Source organism: Carlito syrichta, unplaced genomic scaffold (assembly GCF_000164805.1).
Source record: "Carlito syrichta isolate Samal-C Ts95f unplaced genomic scaffold, Tarsius_syrichta-2.0.1 Scaffold128226, whole genome shotgun sequence".
Classification (NCBI taxonomy): Eukaryota; Metazoa; Chordata; class Mammalia; order Primates; family Tarsiidae; genus Carlito; species Carlito syrichta.
The window spans coordinates 303099-318111 of record NW_007072322.1 but is presented as its reverse complement, the minus strand read 5'-3'; the positions used below and the strand labels follow the sequence as shown (position 1 = coordinate 318111).

At 46.1% G+C, this 15013-nt stretch overlaps 1 protein-coding gene across 1 annotated transcript in view; it reads right to left on the bottom strand.

Annotated features, from left to right (window-relative positions):
* GABRQ (gamma-aminobutyric acid type A receptor theta subunit) overlaps nt 1–13328 on the bottom strand; it is a 21410-nt gene extending 8082 nt beyond the window's left edge. The window contains exons 1-2 of the mRNA XM_008048918.1: nt 13186–13328; nt 11152–11240 (exon numbers count right to left, since the gene is read on the bottom strand). Of these exons, the coding sequence (XP_008047109.1) occupies nt 11152–11240; nt 13186–13328 (232 nt within the window). The remainder of the gene's footprint in view (nt 1–11151; nt 11241–13185) is intronic.
* Between the last annotated feature and the right edge of the window lie 1685 nt (nt 13329–15013).

Here is a 15013-nt window from a genome sequence, read left to right as displayed (position 1 = left end):
AAGCGTGTTTGTGATTGAATATGTGAGCATGTTTGTGTGTATCAATGTGTTAAAGTGTGTGAGTACATTTGGGAGGGCATTTGTGTGTGTGATCACGTTTGTGTGTGAGTGAATGTGTGTTCTCATGTCTGTGAGAATGCTCATGTGTTAGTGAAGATGCGATCATGTTTTTGTGTGTATGTGTGAGCATGTCTGTGTTTGTGTGAGGATGATAATGTTTCTCCATGTTTTTGAGTGAATTTATTACTGTGTTTGCATATGTGCGCATGTTTGCATGTGAATGAATTTGTGAGCAGGTTCAAATGTGCATGTACATGTGGGAGCATGTTTGCGTGTATTTATGTTAATATGTGAGTGATTTGAGCTTGCCATTGTACGTGAGCTTGCTTGTGAGGGAATGTGTGAGTATGTTTGTGCATGTGAATGTGTTAAAGTGTGTGAGTACATTTGTGAGGGCGTTTGTGTGTGTGAGCACGTTTGTGTGTGAGTGAATGTGAGCCAGTTCATCTGTGTATGTAGATGTGGGGGTATGTTTGCGTGTCAATGTGTGCTCCTGTATGTGTGTTTGTGAGTGAATATATGAGCATGTTTGTGCGTGTGAATGTGTTAAAATGTGTGAATATGTTTGTGAGGGAATTTGTGTGTGAGCATGATTATGTGTGAGTGAATGTGTGAGTGAATGTGTGTTCTCATGTATGTGAGAATGCTCATGTGTTAGTGAAGATGCGATCATGTTTATGTGTGTATGTGTGAGTGTGTGTGTGTGTGTGTGAGGATGTTAATGTGTTATTCCATTTTTTAAAGTGAATTTATAGCTGTTTACCAATAAGGATTGCATGTGTGAGCATGTTTGTGTGTGAGTGATTGTGTGAGCTAGTTTATATGTGTATATAGATGTGGGGATGTTTGTGTGTTAATGTGTGGTCCTTTATGTGTGTTTGTGAGTGAATATGTGAGCATGTTTGTGTGTGTGAAGGTGCTAAAGTGAGTACATTTGTGAGTGTTTGTGAGTGAATATGTGAGCATGTTTGTGTGTGATTGAATGTGTGTTCTCATGTATGTGAGAATGCTCAAGTGGTAGTGAAGATGCGATCATGCTTATGTGTATGTGTGAGCCTGTGTGAGGATGTTAATGTGTTTTTCTAGTTTTTGAGTGAATTTGTGAGTATTTTTGCATATGTGGGCATGGTTGCATGTGAACGAATTTGTGAGCAGGTTCAAATGTGCATGCAAATGTGGGAGCATGTTTGCGTGTATTTGTGTTAGTTGTGAGTGCATTTGAGCATGCACTGGAAGTGAGCTTGCATGTGAGTGAATGTGAGCATATTTGTGCATATGAATGTGTTAAAGTGTGTGAGTACATTTGTGAGGGCGTTAGTGTGTGAGTGAGCATGTTTGTGTGTGAGTGAATGTCTGAGCCAGGTCATATGTTTATTTAGATGTGAGGTATGTTTTTGTGTCAATGTGTGCTCCTGTTTGTGTGTTTGTGGGTGAATATGTGAGCATGTTTGTGCATGTGAATGTGTTAGTGTTTGAGTACATTTGGGAGGGAGTTTGTGTGTGAGCGAGCATGTTTGTGTGTGAGTCAGTCTGTATGTGTATGTAGATGTGGGGATATGTTTGTGTGTTAATGTATGGCCCTGTATGTGTTTGTGAGTGAACATGTGAGCATATTTGTGCATATGAATGAGTTAATGTGTGTGAGTACATTAGTGAGGGAATTTGTGTGTGAGCATGTTTGTGCGTGAGTGAATGTGTGAGCCAGTTTATATGTGCATGTAGATGTGCGGATATGTTTGTGTGTTAATGTGTAGTCCTGTATGTGTGTTTGTGTGTGAATATGAGAGCATGTTTTTGTGTGTGAATGTGTTAAAATGTGTGTGGATATTTGAGGGAATTTGTGTGTGAGCATGTTTGTGTGTGAGTGAATGTGTGAGCCAGATTTTATGTGTATGTAGATATGGGGATATATTTGTGTGTTAAGGTGTGGCCCTGTATGTGTTTGTGAGTGGATATGTTAGCATATTTGAGCATATAAATGTGTTGAAGTGTGTGAGTACACTTGTGAGGGAATTTGTGTGTGAGCATGTTTGTGTGTGAGTGAATGTGTGAGTGAATGTGTTCTCATGTATGTGAGAAAGCTCATGTGTTAGCGAAGATGTGATCATGTTTATGTGTGTGTGTGAGCATGTGTGTGTGAGGATGTTAATGTGTTTCTCCATGTTTTTGAGTGAATTTGTGAGTGTGTTTGCATATGTGGGCATGGTTGCATGTGAACGAATTTGTGAGCAGGTTCAAATGTGCATGCAAATGTGGGAGCATGTTTGCGTGTATTTGTGTTAGAATGTGAGAGCATTTGAGCATGTCACTCTCCATGAGCTTTCTTGTGAGGGAATTTGTGTGTGAGCATGATTGTGTGTGAATGAATGTGTGAATGAATGTGTTCTCATGTATGTGAAAATACTCATGTGTTAGTGAAGATGCGATCATGTTTACGTGTATACGTGAGTGTGTGTGTGTGAGGATGTTAATGTGATTCCCAATGTTTCTGAGCGATTTTGTGAGTGTGTTTGCATATGTGGGCATGGTTGCATGTGAATGAATTTGTGAGCAGGCTCAAATGTGCATGTAAATGTGGGAGCATGTTTGCATGTATTTGTGTTAATATGTGAGCGCATTTGAGCATGCCACTGTACGTGAGCTTGCTTGTGTGTGAATGTGTGAGCATGTTTGTGCATGCGAATGTGTTAAAGTGTGTGAGTACATTTGTGAGGGCGTTTGTGTGTGTGAGCATGTTTGTGTGTGAGTGGATGCGTGAACCAGTTCATATGTTTATGTAGACATGGGGATATGTTTGTGTGTCAATGTGTGGTCCTGTATGTGTGTTTGTGAGTGAATATGTGAGCATGTTTGTGCATGCGAATGTGTTAAAGTGTGTGAGTACATTTGGGAGGGCGTTGTGTGTGTAAGCTTGTTTGTGTATGAGTGAATGTGTTAGCCAGTTCATATGTTTATGTAGATATTTGGATATTTTTGTGTGTTAATGTGTGTTCCTGTAAGCGTGTTTGTGATTGAATATGTGAGCATGTTTGTGTGTATCAATGTGTTAAAGTGTGTAAGTACATTTGGGAGGGCATTTGTGTGTGTGATCATGTTTGTGTGTGAGTGAATGTGTGTTCTCATGTCTGTGAGAATGCTCATGTGTTAGTGAAGATGCAATCATGTTTTTGTGTGTATGTGTGAGCATGTGTGTGTTTGAGGATGATAATGTGTTTCTCCATGTTTTTGAGTGAATTTATTACTGTGTTTGCATATGTGCGCATGCTTGCATGTGAATGAATTTGTGAGCAGGTTCAAATGTGCATGTACATGTGGGAGCATGTTTGCGTGTATTTATGTTAATATGTGAGTGATTTGAGCTTGCCATTGTACGTGAGTTTGCTTGTGAGTGAATGTGTGAGCATGTTTGTGCATGTGAATGTGTTAAAGTGTGTGAATACATTTGTGAGGGCGTTTGTGTGTGTGAGCATGTTTGTGTGTGAGTGAATGTGTGAGCCAGTTCATCTGTGTATGTAGATGTGGGGATATGTTTGCGTGTCAATGTGTGTTCCTGTATGTGTTTGAGTGTGAATATATGAGCATGTTTGTGCGTGTGAATGTGTTAAAATGTGTGAATATGTTTGTGAGGGAATTTGTGTGTGAGCATGATTATGTGTGAGTGAATGTGTGAGTGAATGTGTGTTCTCATGTATGTGAGAATGCTCATGTGTTAGTGAAGATGCGATCATGTTTATGTGTGTATGTGTGTGTGTGTGTGTGAGGATGTTAATGTGATTCCCAATGTTTTTGAGCGATTTTGTGAGTGTGTTTGCATATGTGGGCATGGTTGCATGTGAATGAATTTGTGAGCAGGCTCAAATGTGCATGTAAATGTGGGAGCATGTTTGCATGTATTTGTGTTAATATGTGAGTGCATTTGAGCATGCCACTGTACGTGAGCTTGTGTGTGAATGTGTGAGCATGTTTGTGCATGCGAATGTGTTAAAGTGTGTGAGTACATTTGTGAGGGCATCTGTGTGTGTGAGCATGTTTGTGTGTGAGTGAATGTGTGAGCCAGTTCATATGTGTATGTAGATGTGGGGATGTTTGTGTGTTAATGGGTGGTCCTGTACATGAGCTTGCTTCTGAGTGAATGTGTGAGCATGTTTGTACATGTGAATGTGTTAAAGTGTGTGAGTACATTTGGGAGGGCGTTGTGTGTGTAAGCATGTTTATGTATGAGTGAATGTGTTAGCAAGTTCATGTTTATGTAGATGTTTGGATATTTTTGTGTTAATGTGTGTTCCTGTATGCGTGTTTGTGATTGAATATGTGAGCATGTTTGTGTGTATCAGTGTGTTAAAGTGTGTGAGTACATTTGTGAGGATGTTTGTGTGTGTGAGCATGTTTGTGTGTGAGTGAATGCATGAGCCAGTTCATATGTTTATGTAGATGTGGGGATATGTTTGTGTGTCAGTGTGTGCTCCTGTATGTGTGTTTGTGTGTGAATATGTGAGCATGTTTTTGTGTGTGAATGTGTTAAAATGTGTGTAGATATTTCTGAGGGAATTTGTATGTGAGCATGTTTGTGTGTGAGTGAATGTGTGAGCCAGATTTTATGTGTATGTAGATATGGGGATGTTTGTGTGTTAATGTGTGGTCCTATATGTGTTTGTGAGTGGATATGTTAGCATATTTGAGCATATAAATGTGCTGAAGTGTGTGAGTACACTTGTGAGGGAATTTGTGTGTGAGCATGTTTGTGTTTGAGTGAATGTGTGTTCTCATGTATGCGAGAATGCTCATATGTTAGTGAAGATGTGATCATGTTTATGTTAGCATGTGTGAGCGTCTGTGTGTGAAGATGTTAATGTGCTTCCCAATGTTTTTGAGCGAATTTGTGAGTGTGTTTGCATATGTGGGCATGGTTACATGTTAATGAATTTGTGAGCATGTTCAAATGTGCATGTAAATGTGGGACCATGTTTGCATGTATTTGTGTTAATATGTGAGTGAATTTGAGCTTACCACTGTAAGTGAGCTTGCTTGTGAGGGAATGTGCGAGCATGTTTGTGAATGTGAATGTGTTAAAGTGTGTGAGTACATTTGTGAGGGCGTTTGTGTGTGAGCATGTTTGTGTGTTAGTGAATGTCTGAGCCTGTTCATATGTGTATATAGATGTGGGGATTTGTTGTGTGTTAATGTGTGTTTCTGTATATGTGTTTGAATATGTGAGCATGTTTGTGTGTGTGAATGTGTTAAAGTGTGAGTGTACATTTGTGAGGGAATTTGTGTGTAAACATGTTTGTGTGTGAGTGAATGTGTGAGTGGATGTGTGTTCTCACGTACATGTGAATGCTCACGTGTTAGTGAAGATGCGATTATGTTTATGTGTGTATATGTGAGCGTGTTTGCATGTGAGGATGTTAATGTGTTTCGCAAAGTTTTTGAGTGAATTTGCTAGTGTGTTTGCATATGTAGGCATGATTGCATGTGAACGAATTTGTGAGCAGGTTCAAATGTGCATGTAAATGTGGGGGCATGTTTGCATGTATTTGTGTTAATATGTGAGTGAATTTCAGCATGCCACTGTACGTGAGCTGGCTTGTGTGTGAATGTGTGAGCATGTTTCTGCATGTGAATGTGTTAACGTGTGTGAGTACATTTGTGGGGGCTTTTGTGTGTGTGAGCATGTTTCTGTGTGAGTGAATGTGTGAGCCAGTTCTTATGTGTATATAGATGTGGGGATGTGTTTGTGTGTTAATGCCTGGTCCTGTACATGAGCTTGTTTCTGAGTGAATGTGTGAGCATGTTTGTACATGTGAATGTGTTAAAGTATGTGAGTACATTTGGGAGGGCGTTGTGTGTGTGAGCATGTTTGTGTATGAGTGAATATGTTAGCCAGTTCAAATGCTTATGTAGATGTTTGGATATTTTTGTGGGTTAATGTGTGTTCCCATATGTGTGTTTTTGAGTGAATATGTGAGCATGTTTGTGTGTGTGAATGTGTTAAAGTGTGTGAGTACATTTGTGAGGGCATATGTGTGTGTGAGCATGTTTGTGTGTGAGTGAATGCGTGAGCCAGTTCATATGTTTATGTAGATGTGGGGATATGATTGTGTGTGAGTGTGTGCTTCTGTATGTGTGTCTGTGAGCGAATATGTGAGCATGTTTGTGCATGTGAATGTGTTAAAGTGTGTGAGAACATTTGTGAGGGCGTTAGTGTGTGTTAGCATGTTTGTGTGTGAGTGAATGTGTTAGCAAGTTCATATGTTTATGTAGATGTTGGGATATGCTTGTGTGTTACTGTTGTTCCTGTATGTGTGTTTCTGAGTGGATATGTGAGCATGTTTGTATGTGTGAATGTGTTAAAGTGTGAGTGTACATTTGTGAGGGAATTTGTGTGTGAGCATGTTTGTGTGTGAGTGAATGTGTCAGTTGATGTGTGTTCTCACGTATGTGAGAATGCTCATGTGTTAGTGAACATGCAATCATTTTTATGTGTGTACGTGTGAGCGTGTGTGTGTGAGGATGTTAATGTGTTTCTCTATGTTTTTGAGTGAATTTGTGAGTGTGTTTTCATATGTGGGCATGGTTGCTTGTGAACGAATTTGTGAGCAGGTTCAAATGTGCATGTAAATATGGGAGCATGTTTGTGTGTATTTGTGTTAGTATGTGAGTGCATTTGAGCATGCCACTGTAAGTGAGCTTTCGTGTGAGTGAATATGAGAGCCTTTTTGTGCACATGAATGTGTTAAAGTGTGTGAGTACATATGTGAGGGAGTTTGTGTGTGTGAGCATGTTTGTGTGTGAGTCAGTTTGTCTGTGTATGTAGATGTGAGGATATGTTTGTGTGTTAATGTGTGGTCTTGTATGTGTGTTTGTGAGTGAACATGTGAGCATATTTGTGTATATGTGTGTGTTAAAGTGTGTGAGTACATTTGTGAGGGGATTTGTGTGTGAGCATGTTTGTGCATGAGTGAATGTGTGAGCCAGTTTATATGTGTATGAAGATGAGGGGATATGCTTGTGTGTTAATGTGTGGTCCTGTATGTGTGTTTGTGAGTGAATATGAGAGCATATTTTTGTATGTGAATGTGTTAAAATGTGAGGACATTTCTGAGGGAATTTGTGTGTGAGGATGTTTGTGTGTGAGTGAATGTGTGATCCAGTTTATATGTGTATGTAGATGAGGGGCTATGCTTGTGTGTTAATGTGTGGTCCTGTATGTGTGTTTGTGAGTGAATATGTTAGCATATTTGAGCATATGAATGTGTTGAAGTGTGTGAGTACACTTGTAAGGGAATTTGTGTGTGAGCATGTTTGTGAGTGAATGTGTGTTCTCATGTATGTGAGAATGCTCATGTTAGTGAAGATACCATCATGTTTATGTTTGTATGTGTGAGCGTGTGTGTGTGTGAAGATAGCAATGTGTTTCCCAATGTATTTGAGCGAATTTGTGAGTGTGTTTCCCTATGTGGGCATGGTTACATGTGAACGAATTTGTGAGCAGGTTCAAATGTGCATGTAAATGTGGGAGCCATGTTTGCATGTATTTGTGCTCATTTGTGAGTGAATTTGAGCTTGCCGCTGTATGTGAGCTTGCTTGTGAGGGAAAGTGTGAGCATGTTTGTGCATGTGAATGTGTTAAAATGTTTGTGTACATTTGTGAAGGCATTTGTGTGTGTGAGCATGTTTGTGTGTGAGTGAATGTCTGAGCCAGTTCATATGTGTATGTAGATTGGGGATATGTTTGTGTGTTAATGTGTGTTCCTGTATGTGTGTTTGTGAGTGAATATGTTAGCATGCTTGTGTGTGTGAAGGTGTTAAAACGTGAGGGTACATTTCTGAGGGAATTTGTGTGTGAGCATGTTTTTGTGTGAGTGAATGTGTGAATGAATGTGTGTTCTCATGTATGTGAGAATGCTCATGTGTTAGTGAAGATGCGATCGTGTTTATGTGTGTATGTGTGAGCATGTGTGTGTGAGGATGTTAATGTGTTTCTCCATGTTTTTGAGTGAATTTGTGAGTGTGTTTGCATATGTGGGCATGGTTGCATGTGAATGAATTTGTGAGCTGGTTTAAATGTGCATGTAAATGTGGGCGCATGTTTGCATGTATTAGTTGTTAATATGTGAGTGAATTTGAGCTTGCCACTGTACGTGAGCTTGCTTGTGAGTGAATGTGTGAGCATGTTTGTGCATGTGAATGTGTTAAAGTGTGTGAGTACGTTTGTGAGGGCATCTGTGTGTGTGAGCATGTTTTTGTGTGAATGTGTGGGTCAGTTCTTATGTGTATGTAGATGTGGGGACATGCTTGTGTGTCAGTGTGTGTTCCTGTATGTTTGTGAGTGTATATGTGAGCATGTTTGTGTGTGTGAATGTGTTAAAGTGTGTGAATACATTGGTGAGACACTGTGGACACACACATTTGTATTGCTTCCTCATCAGCTCAAAACTTTGCACACCCAGCCCCACGCAAAGCTACGAGTCTCTGTAATACGTCACACTACTGCTAGGGAAATAGGTGTGACGTCTGCAACTCTGCCTGCTGGCTTCCCTGCTGGCTGACTGGTCAGACGCTGAGCTGCAAAGGGGGAAATGTGCTATTCCAAGCCCAGGGCTTCACAAAGCCAAGCCCTGTCAGGAACGTGCATCTGAATGGCAGCTGAGAACTTAATAACCTTTGTGTTAGGGCACGGCCGACTCCAGCATCCAGGGCTTTTATGAACAAGCCCCAGGAAAGTGCTATGTGGTGACAGGCGTTCCCAGAAACACAGTTCTCCATGACTGTGTTTCAGGCCCCCCACCTGCCCGCAGAGAGTGGAAGCTGTGCTAGGCAGCCAACAAGCCCCAAGGGGCCTGGCAGCCAGCCCCACCCTCCGTTTCTCCTCCAGACTGGTCCTCGCCGCTCAGGGGACTCCATCCCTTAGAGTGGAATGCTTGGGACCTGAAAGGGCCAGCCAGAAGCCTGGCCCAGGACTCCAAGCTGAAAGGATGATGGAGGGGAATGAGAAAATTCCCCATAAGGAGCCTAAATGCCATCTCTAAGGTGATAGATGGCCTTATCCTGATATCCTGTCACTGCCTATCCCCCACTCTCCTGGACTCAGGAAGGCAGAAAAAGTGGTGGGGGCAATCATGCCTCTGTCTTGGAATCTTTGCTGCCTCAACTCCCCTTCCTCCCTAGCAGATGGATGAAGGAATGATGAAAATGTCTCATTCATTCCTTCACTCCACAATATCGGGTGCCTATGTCATGCCAGGCACGGGGCTAGGTGAAACCCTAACAGTTCTCTTGCCCAGAAGGAAGTGGCTTTGTCCGCTTTGCCAGGCTCTTCCTCTGCCTCTTCATCCTCCTCCTTTTCTCACTCCCCCACCCTGCACTCAAGGAAGCAATAAGGCTCTTATGTGAGTTGGGTCGCAATTAAGGGAGACCCCTGCATGTGGTGGGTGCACACGGAGAGGCGAGGCCCTGAAACTCGATTTCACCTCACACGCAGAGGGAGATCAGCTGTAGTGGGGAGCTGTATAGGGAATCCTGGGGCCCCCAAACTCTGAATGCCCTAACCCAGGTGTTCCATCCGTTGGGCTCCACCCCCCCCATATCTACGTAACGATAACCCTGACATACAGCCTAACCCTAACCCTAATCCTTCTGCCTAAATGCTAGTGGGTCCTCCCACCTTCATCTTCTGTTTGGCTAAATTGAGTGAGTGCCCAGGGATTAATCCTTTTTCACACACTCCAGGTCTGCAGGTCCACAAGACTTAGTGTAACCCCCCTCCCCAGAGATTGATTCTTGTCCCAGAGCCCTCCCCGTGGCAAGGAGAACATGTAGTGGCTATTCTCATCACCCACCAGCCCACCGGTGCTTGGTGCAACTGATCCAAATGGTGCGAGACTTTTCTCCCCAGGGCACTCGCCCAGAAGAGGTGCTGCTGCCCTTTTTTGCAGGGAAAACGCTCGCCCTCCGCCCCCTCCACCCAGGCTTCCCAGTGCATACTCACCTTGAGTACCTTGGACCCTTCGGTCTGCCCTCACACTCCGGAGAAAGCAACACAGCAGAGGGGAATTACCAGTCAAGGGACCCACCTCCCAAGTTGTTCCCCCCCCCCCCGGGGGGTACTGCTTTGATTTTCCAGGTGTCTCCCCAGGCCAAACATAGCACCCTGGTCCTGAAAGGGCTAAATCCTCCCAGCTGTGTGCTCTTGGGTGTAGGCAGCGCGCATTCAGAAGCCCTCTATTCATATGCACAAATGCAGTCATTAGCATTCATTAACCCTTTAGAGTGGGTATGTAGTCCAAACTCCTTCGGGAAGTTGGGTGCTTCCTTTGGCTTAGGCTCCCTGTTCATTCTACTTCCTGTGAGCTGGAGTGTGAATAACCTGTTTAATACACCCTTTTAGTGTGCACCTGTCCTTGGTCCATGTTTCTGGGGTGTCCCCTGAGCCAGAGGATGCTGCTTCTGTTATGTGGGAGAAATCTGGGGAGAAATTGACATGTGGACTTCCTGGGGGTTTGTGTGTCAGTTTCTTTGTCATTTCTAATCTCTGCGCTGGAGATCTGAGTGCTAGGCTGAGGAGTTTGGATTTTATTGGGAGGTTAGATAAAACCATCAAAAGGTCTTCAGGTGATCGGCTGGATTTATAAAGATCGCACTGGGGAAGGGGGAGTTGGGGTGGAAATTCCCGCGGCCCGGGTGGATTAAGTACACTAGACAGAGAAGATCATGCTCTCAATTTCGGACTGGCTGAATGGGGCAGGGGCTCAGGGTGTGAAGAATGTGCTCAAGTAGAAGAATGCGTGTTTTCCCAGAGATGGAGCAGAACACTCTAGCCCGAGAAGCATGGTGCGCTGTGTCCTACGCAGCTGTCTCTGTGCTTAGCCTTTTTCCAGCTACGCCATCTTAAGAGAGAGTGGAGTGGGAAGACGGCCTTATGTATATGAAGGCAGGGAAGTGGGAGAAATTCCAGGGAAACTTCTAGAAGGCCTGGGAGTTGGGGGACTGGCAGTGCTCCCTTGCAGGTCTCTGCAGGGTCAGGTGGGTGGGATCTGGAGAGCCAGAGGTGTAGAGCCAGGGAGTGGCCTCTAGGGTCTGGACGTGGCTTACCTCCAAAATTTGGTCTCAGGCGGATATCATATGCCGACAGCACTCTGTTCAAAATCTTTCCAACCACTTCTTCATTTGCACAGTTTTTGCTGAAACAGAGAAGTCATTAGTAAATGCTGGTCGACTTGTGGCTGACTTGCCAGTGGCTGCCTGGCCAGGGCCTTCCCTTCTGCAGTACATACGCAGACATGTCCAATCATACGTGTATGCACTCTCTCCCCACTCCCCTCCCTCCCCATGGTGAGTCAGCCAGAAGCACTGCAGTGACGCAGTTTCTTTTTCCCCTCTCCCCCCACCCCCAGCTTTTATCCAGGGGGTGGGGCAAAAAGATCTCTGTTACCAGGCAGGACTGGGGGGAGGTGGGGGGAGAGGAGGAGGCGATAGGAGGAGGGGAGATGGGAGAGAGTGGGCAGGTGAAAAATGCATTACTTCACCCCTTAAGGAGCCCCCATTGCAATCAGCCTGGACGCTGTTTTCCAGGTGGGTGGGGGTCCTTCCAGGAGCACCTGATTGCCCCAGGAAAAGTCCTCTTCCACTCTCAGTACCCTCTCGAGCTGAGCCAACACTATCCAGCTCAAAGTCACATTTCCTTTACCTGGGCTAGGGCTGGGCATTTTCATGTCACTTTTATGTCAACCTTCTTTTTGTACACCTCTGGTTTTAAGACTTGGCATATGCCATATGACGCAGAGATACAGTCTTTCTCACGTAGTGGAGATTTAGAACTCTTATACAACCAAATCATTTCAGATTCTTGGGGTTCAGAGCTGTCCTCGAAAAGATATTCATTCTGGGAGCAGGCATCTCTCTTGCTAAGCATGTGCTTCCAGCCTGGAGATGTCCTAGGTGAGCACATCAGTGGACCCAGCTTGGCTATGCAGAGAGCTGGCTTTTCCAGAAGTTTCTGATATGATCACCTAGTTCACCCAGGCTTTCATTAGGGCTCTTTCCCCCAAAGGGGCTTGTATATGAGAGCAGGCCCTGGCATCACTGTGACTCTTCGAACCTTTGACGCATTACCCATGGTGCGTCAGCCCCTGCAATTCTATGTGCGTATGTGTGTGTGTGCGTGTGTGCGCATGTGTGCTTGGTCACTGGCGCAGTTTGGTATGTTGGATTGAGGGCGCTGTAGAGCACTGTTTACTGGAATCTTGCCCAACTCCCCCCTCCCCTCTTTTCTGTATACATGCTCATTTCTGTTTTGCCATTTAAACATTGTTAAAAATTATCCCCGATCATCTTTAATCAATCAATCATTTCACTCTGAAACATCCCAAAGTGCGCATACGAATTATTCCCAAATTAAAACAATGAATTCCCACCTGTTTTCCAGCACACGTTGCCCATATGTCCATACTCAGGACCCGTGGCCACCCCAAATATACATTTCTGTGCGATCTACATGTTGAGGCTGCCTGTTTAACAGTTCTCCAGACATTTACTGACCCACACAAACTTGAAATCAGACACAGAAAAACCCTGACTCTTCAAAGATTTTCGCAGGAGTTAAGTACAAAGGCGCACGTATCTCAGATCACACGCTTGAGGGTTACACAGCTACTGAGCACACTGCTTGGGTTCCGACGAGGTTGAGTTAATAATTCCTACCTGCCGCATTGGAAAGGGTCCCTCACCTCTCAACACGCACATGCACGCACAAGCTCGTGCGCCTCGGGGAACAACTAAAATCGAGACTCAAACAGGTGTCTCTCCTGTCTATGTTTTGTGAATTGCGCATCACCCTGTACTCCCCCACCCCCGTTCCACAGGTGCCAAAAGAGGCGGCTGGAGAAAGATGCTAAGGTGAATGGGCAAATCCCGGGGAGAGGGCACCCCCACGGACTGCGCAGTAACAGGTGGGCTAAAGCACAGGGCTCCATCTCAACTGACCGTCCCCACTTCCACACCACCCTTTCCAGGGGTCTCGGCTCGCCGAGCCCGGGTCCGAGCGCCCCCAGCCCGCTCCCTCCAAGAGTCCAGAGGCTCTTTGCCCACCCAGTCCCCGCCGTGCCTAGATTAGGGGTGCCCGCTTACCAGTTGAACAGGTCCTGGACGACGCTGGGCACCTCGGAGGAGAACTCGAAGTGGAATTTCGGGAAGGGACTGGGGTCCTCCGCGAACCAGCTGTTGATGCACAGCAGGAACACGATGGCCTCCAGCACACCTCGGGCGCCCATGGCCGCGGAGCTCGGGGGCCAGAGGGCGCGGGGGATACGGCCACGGAAAGGGACAGGGGTGGGATGCGGAGTGGGTCGGTGAGGGGCGAGGAGGGGGAGCGGGATGGCCGGCCCTTGCGCCGAAAGTCTCCTCTAAGGAGACAGCAGCGAGGGCAAGGGGAGCAGCGCAGGGGTCGGTCCGGATCCCGAAGCTCAGAGCCCGGGACCAGGAGCCACCCAGCGGGTCCGCCGGACTCAGCGCCTCTCAGCGCGTGCCCGGCAGCTGCGAAGTGCGCTCTGCCTGCGATCGCTCCGGGTTGCGACTAGGCACCCAAGCGGGCACGCGGCTGGCTCCTCCCACTCCGACAGCAGCACCGGCCAAGCCAATCCGGCAGGAGTTAGGAGCCGCACAAAAAGGCGCGCGCTCTGCCTCCGCCCGCAGCCTGCGCGCCGCCCGCCCCCCGCCCCTCCAGGCCACTGCAGTCCTCCCCCCCCCCCCCCGCCGCCAGCTCCAGATGTAGACTGGGCGGGGCCGGGCCCAGGGAGAGGGAGGGGACCGGTTCCCGGGGGGCCGGTTCTGGGTCCCAGGCCCCTGCAAAACGCAAAATGTGCGTTTCCTCTGGAAGAACCTGTGCCCAAGAGTTCGGATTTGGTGGTGAAGGGAGTGCGGTGATTTGACTGTCACCGCTGAATTTGCGTTCTGAATCCCCTGAACACTTTGAGGGATCAAGAGATACCTAACTGCTGGTCGGTCTCACACACTCGAGCCTCCAGGAACCCCACTTGCCTCGCTTCTGGGTGGGGTCAAGGGGAATCCCAACGGGTCTCAGTGGGCACGCTGTTCCATCAGGAGGCGTCGGAATCGAGAAGTCCACGAGTTGCTTAAGACTTAAATCCCCAGAGGGGTCTTTGTCCAAAGTTTGGGTTCTCAGTAAGAAACTCAGGTAACTGGAACGGTTCACCAATACAGGTCTCCCTGAGATAGAACTCTGTTCCTTAGCCAGGGGACGGAGAGCTGAATGAGGGGTCTGGAGCTGATGCCATGGAAGGGGAGAAGAAGGCAAAGGTCACAGTGTTTGGGGTGTCAGACCAGGCCGTGCCAATGCTCTTGAACTCTGGACTCATCATATGGAAATGCCTGGCGTTTGGACTACCCTGAACTACCCGGAGCACTGTCTGATGGAACAGAAGGGCCTCGGAGGATAAGAAGACCTCCACCCAATCCCCTCTGTCCTTCCCATCACATGACAAAGCAAATTCAAAAACTTCAAAAAGTGACCTCACCAGAACCTATGGGCCAAATGGGCAATCCAGAAAGAGAGCCCAGTCACGGTCACCAGCACCACACCTCTCACGTCATGCCGTTGAGAAGAATTGCAGTCCAAATGGATTTCAAGTTCTCTCTTGGTTAACTAGAACATTCGCTCAGACCCCCCCCCATCACCCCTGCCGTTCCCTCAGTATCCGGTAAAGTGAGTAGGCATCGCTTGTGCCCAACAAAGACTCACTCTTCTGGTTGACTGTGTGTTTTGCACAGCTGAGGGTTTAACTCTTTAGCCCCTTTATAACCGTTGTAGGCTCAAATTTACAAAATGTCTCGTAGTTTCCTACCTTCTTCTTCTTCTTCTTTTTTTTTTTTTTTGAGCTAGAGTCTCACTCGGTTGCCCAGACTGGAGTGCAGTGGCCGCTCCCGGCCACCGCAGCCT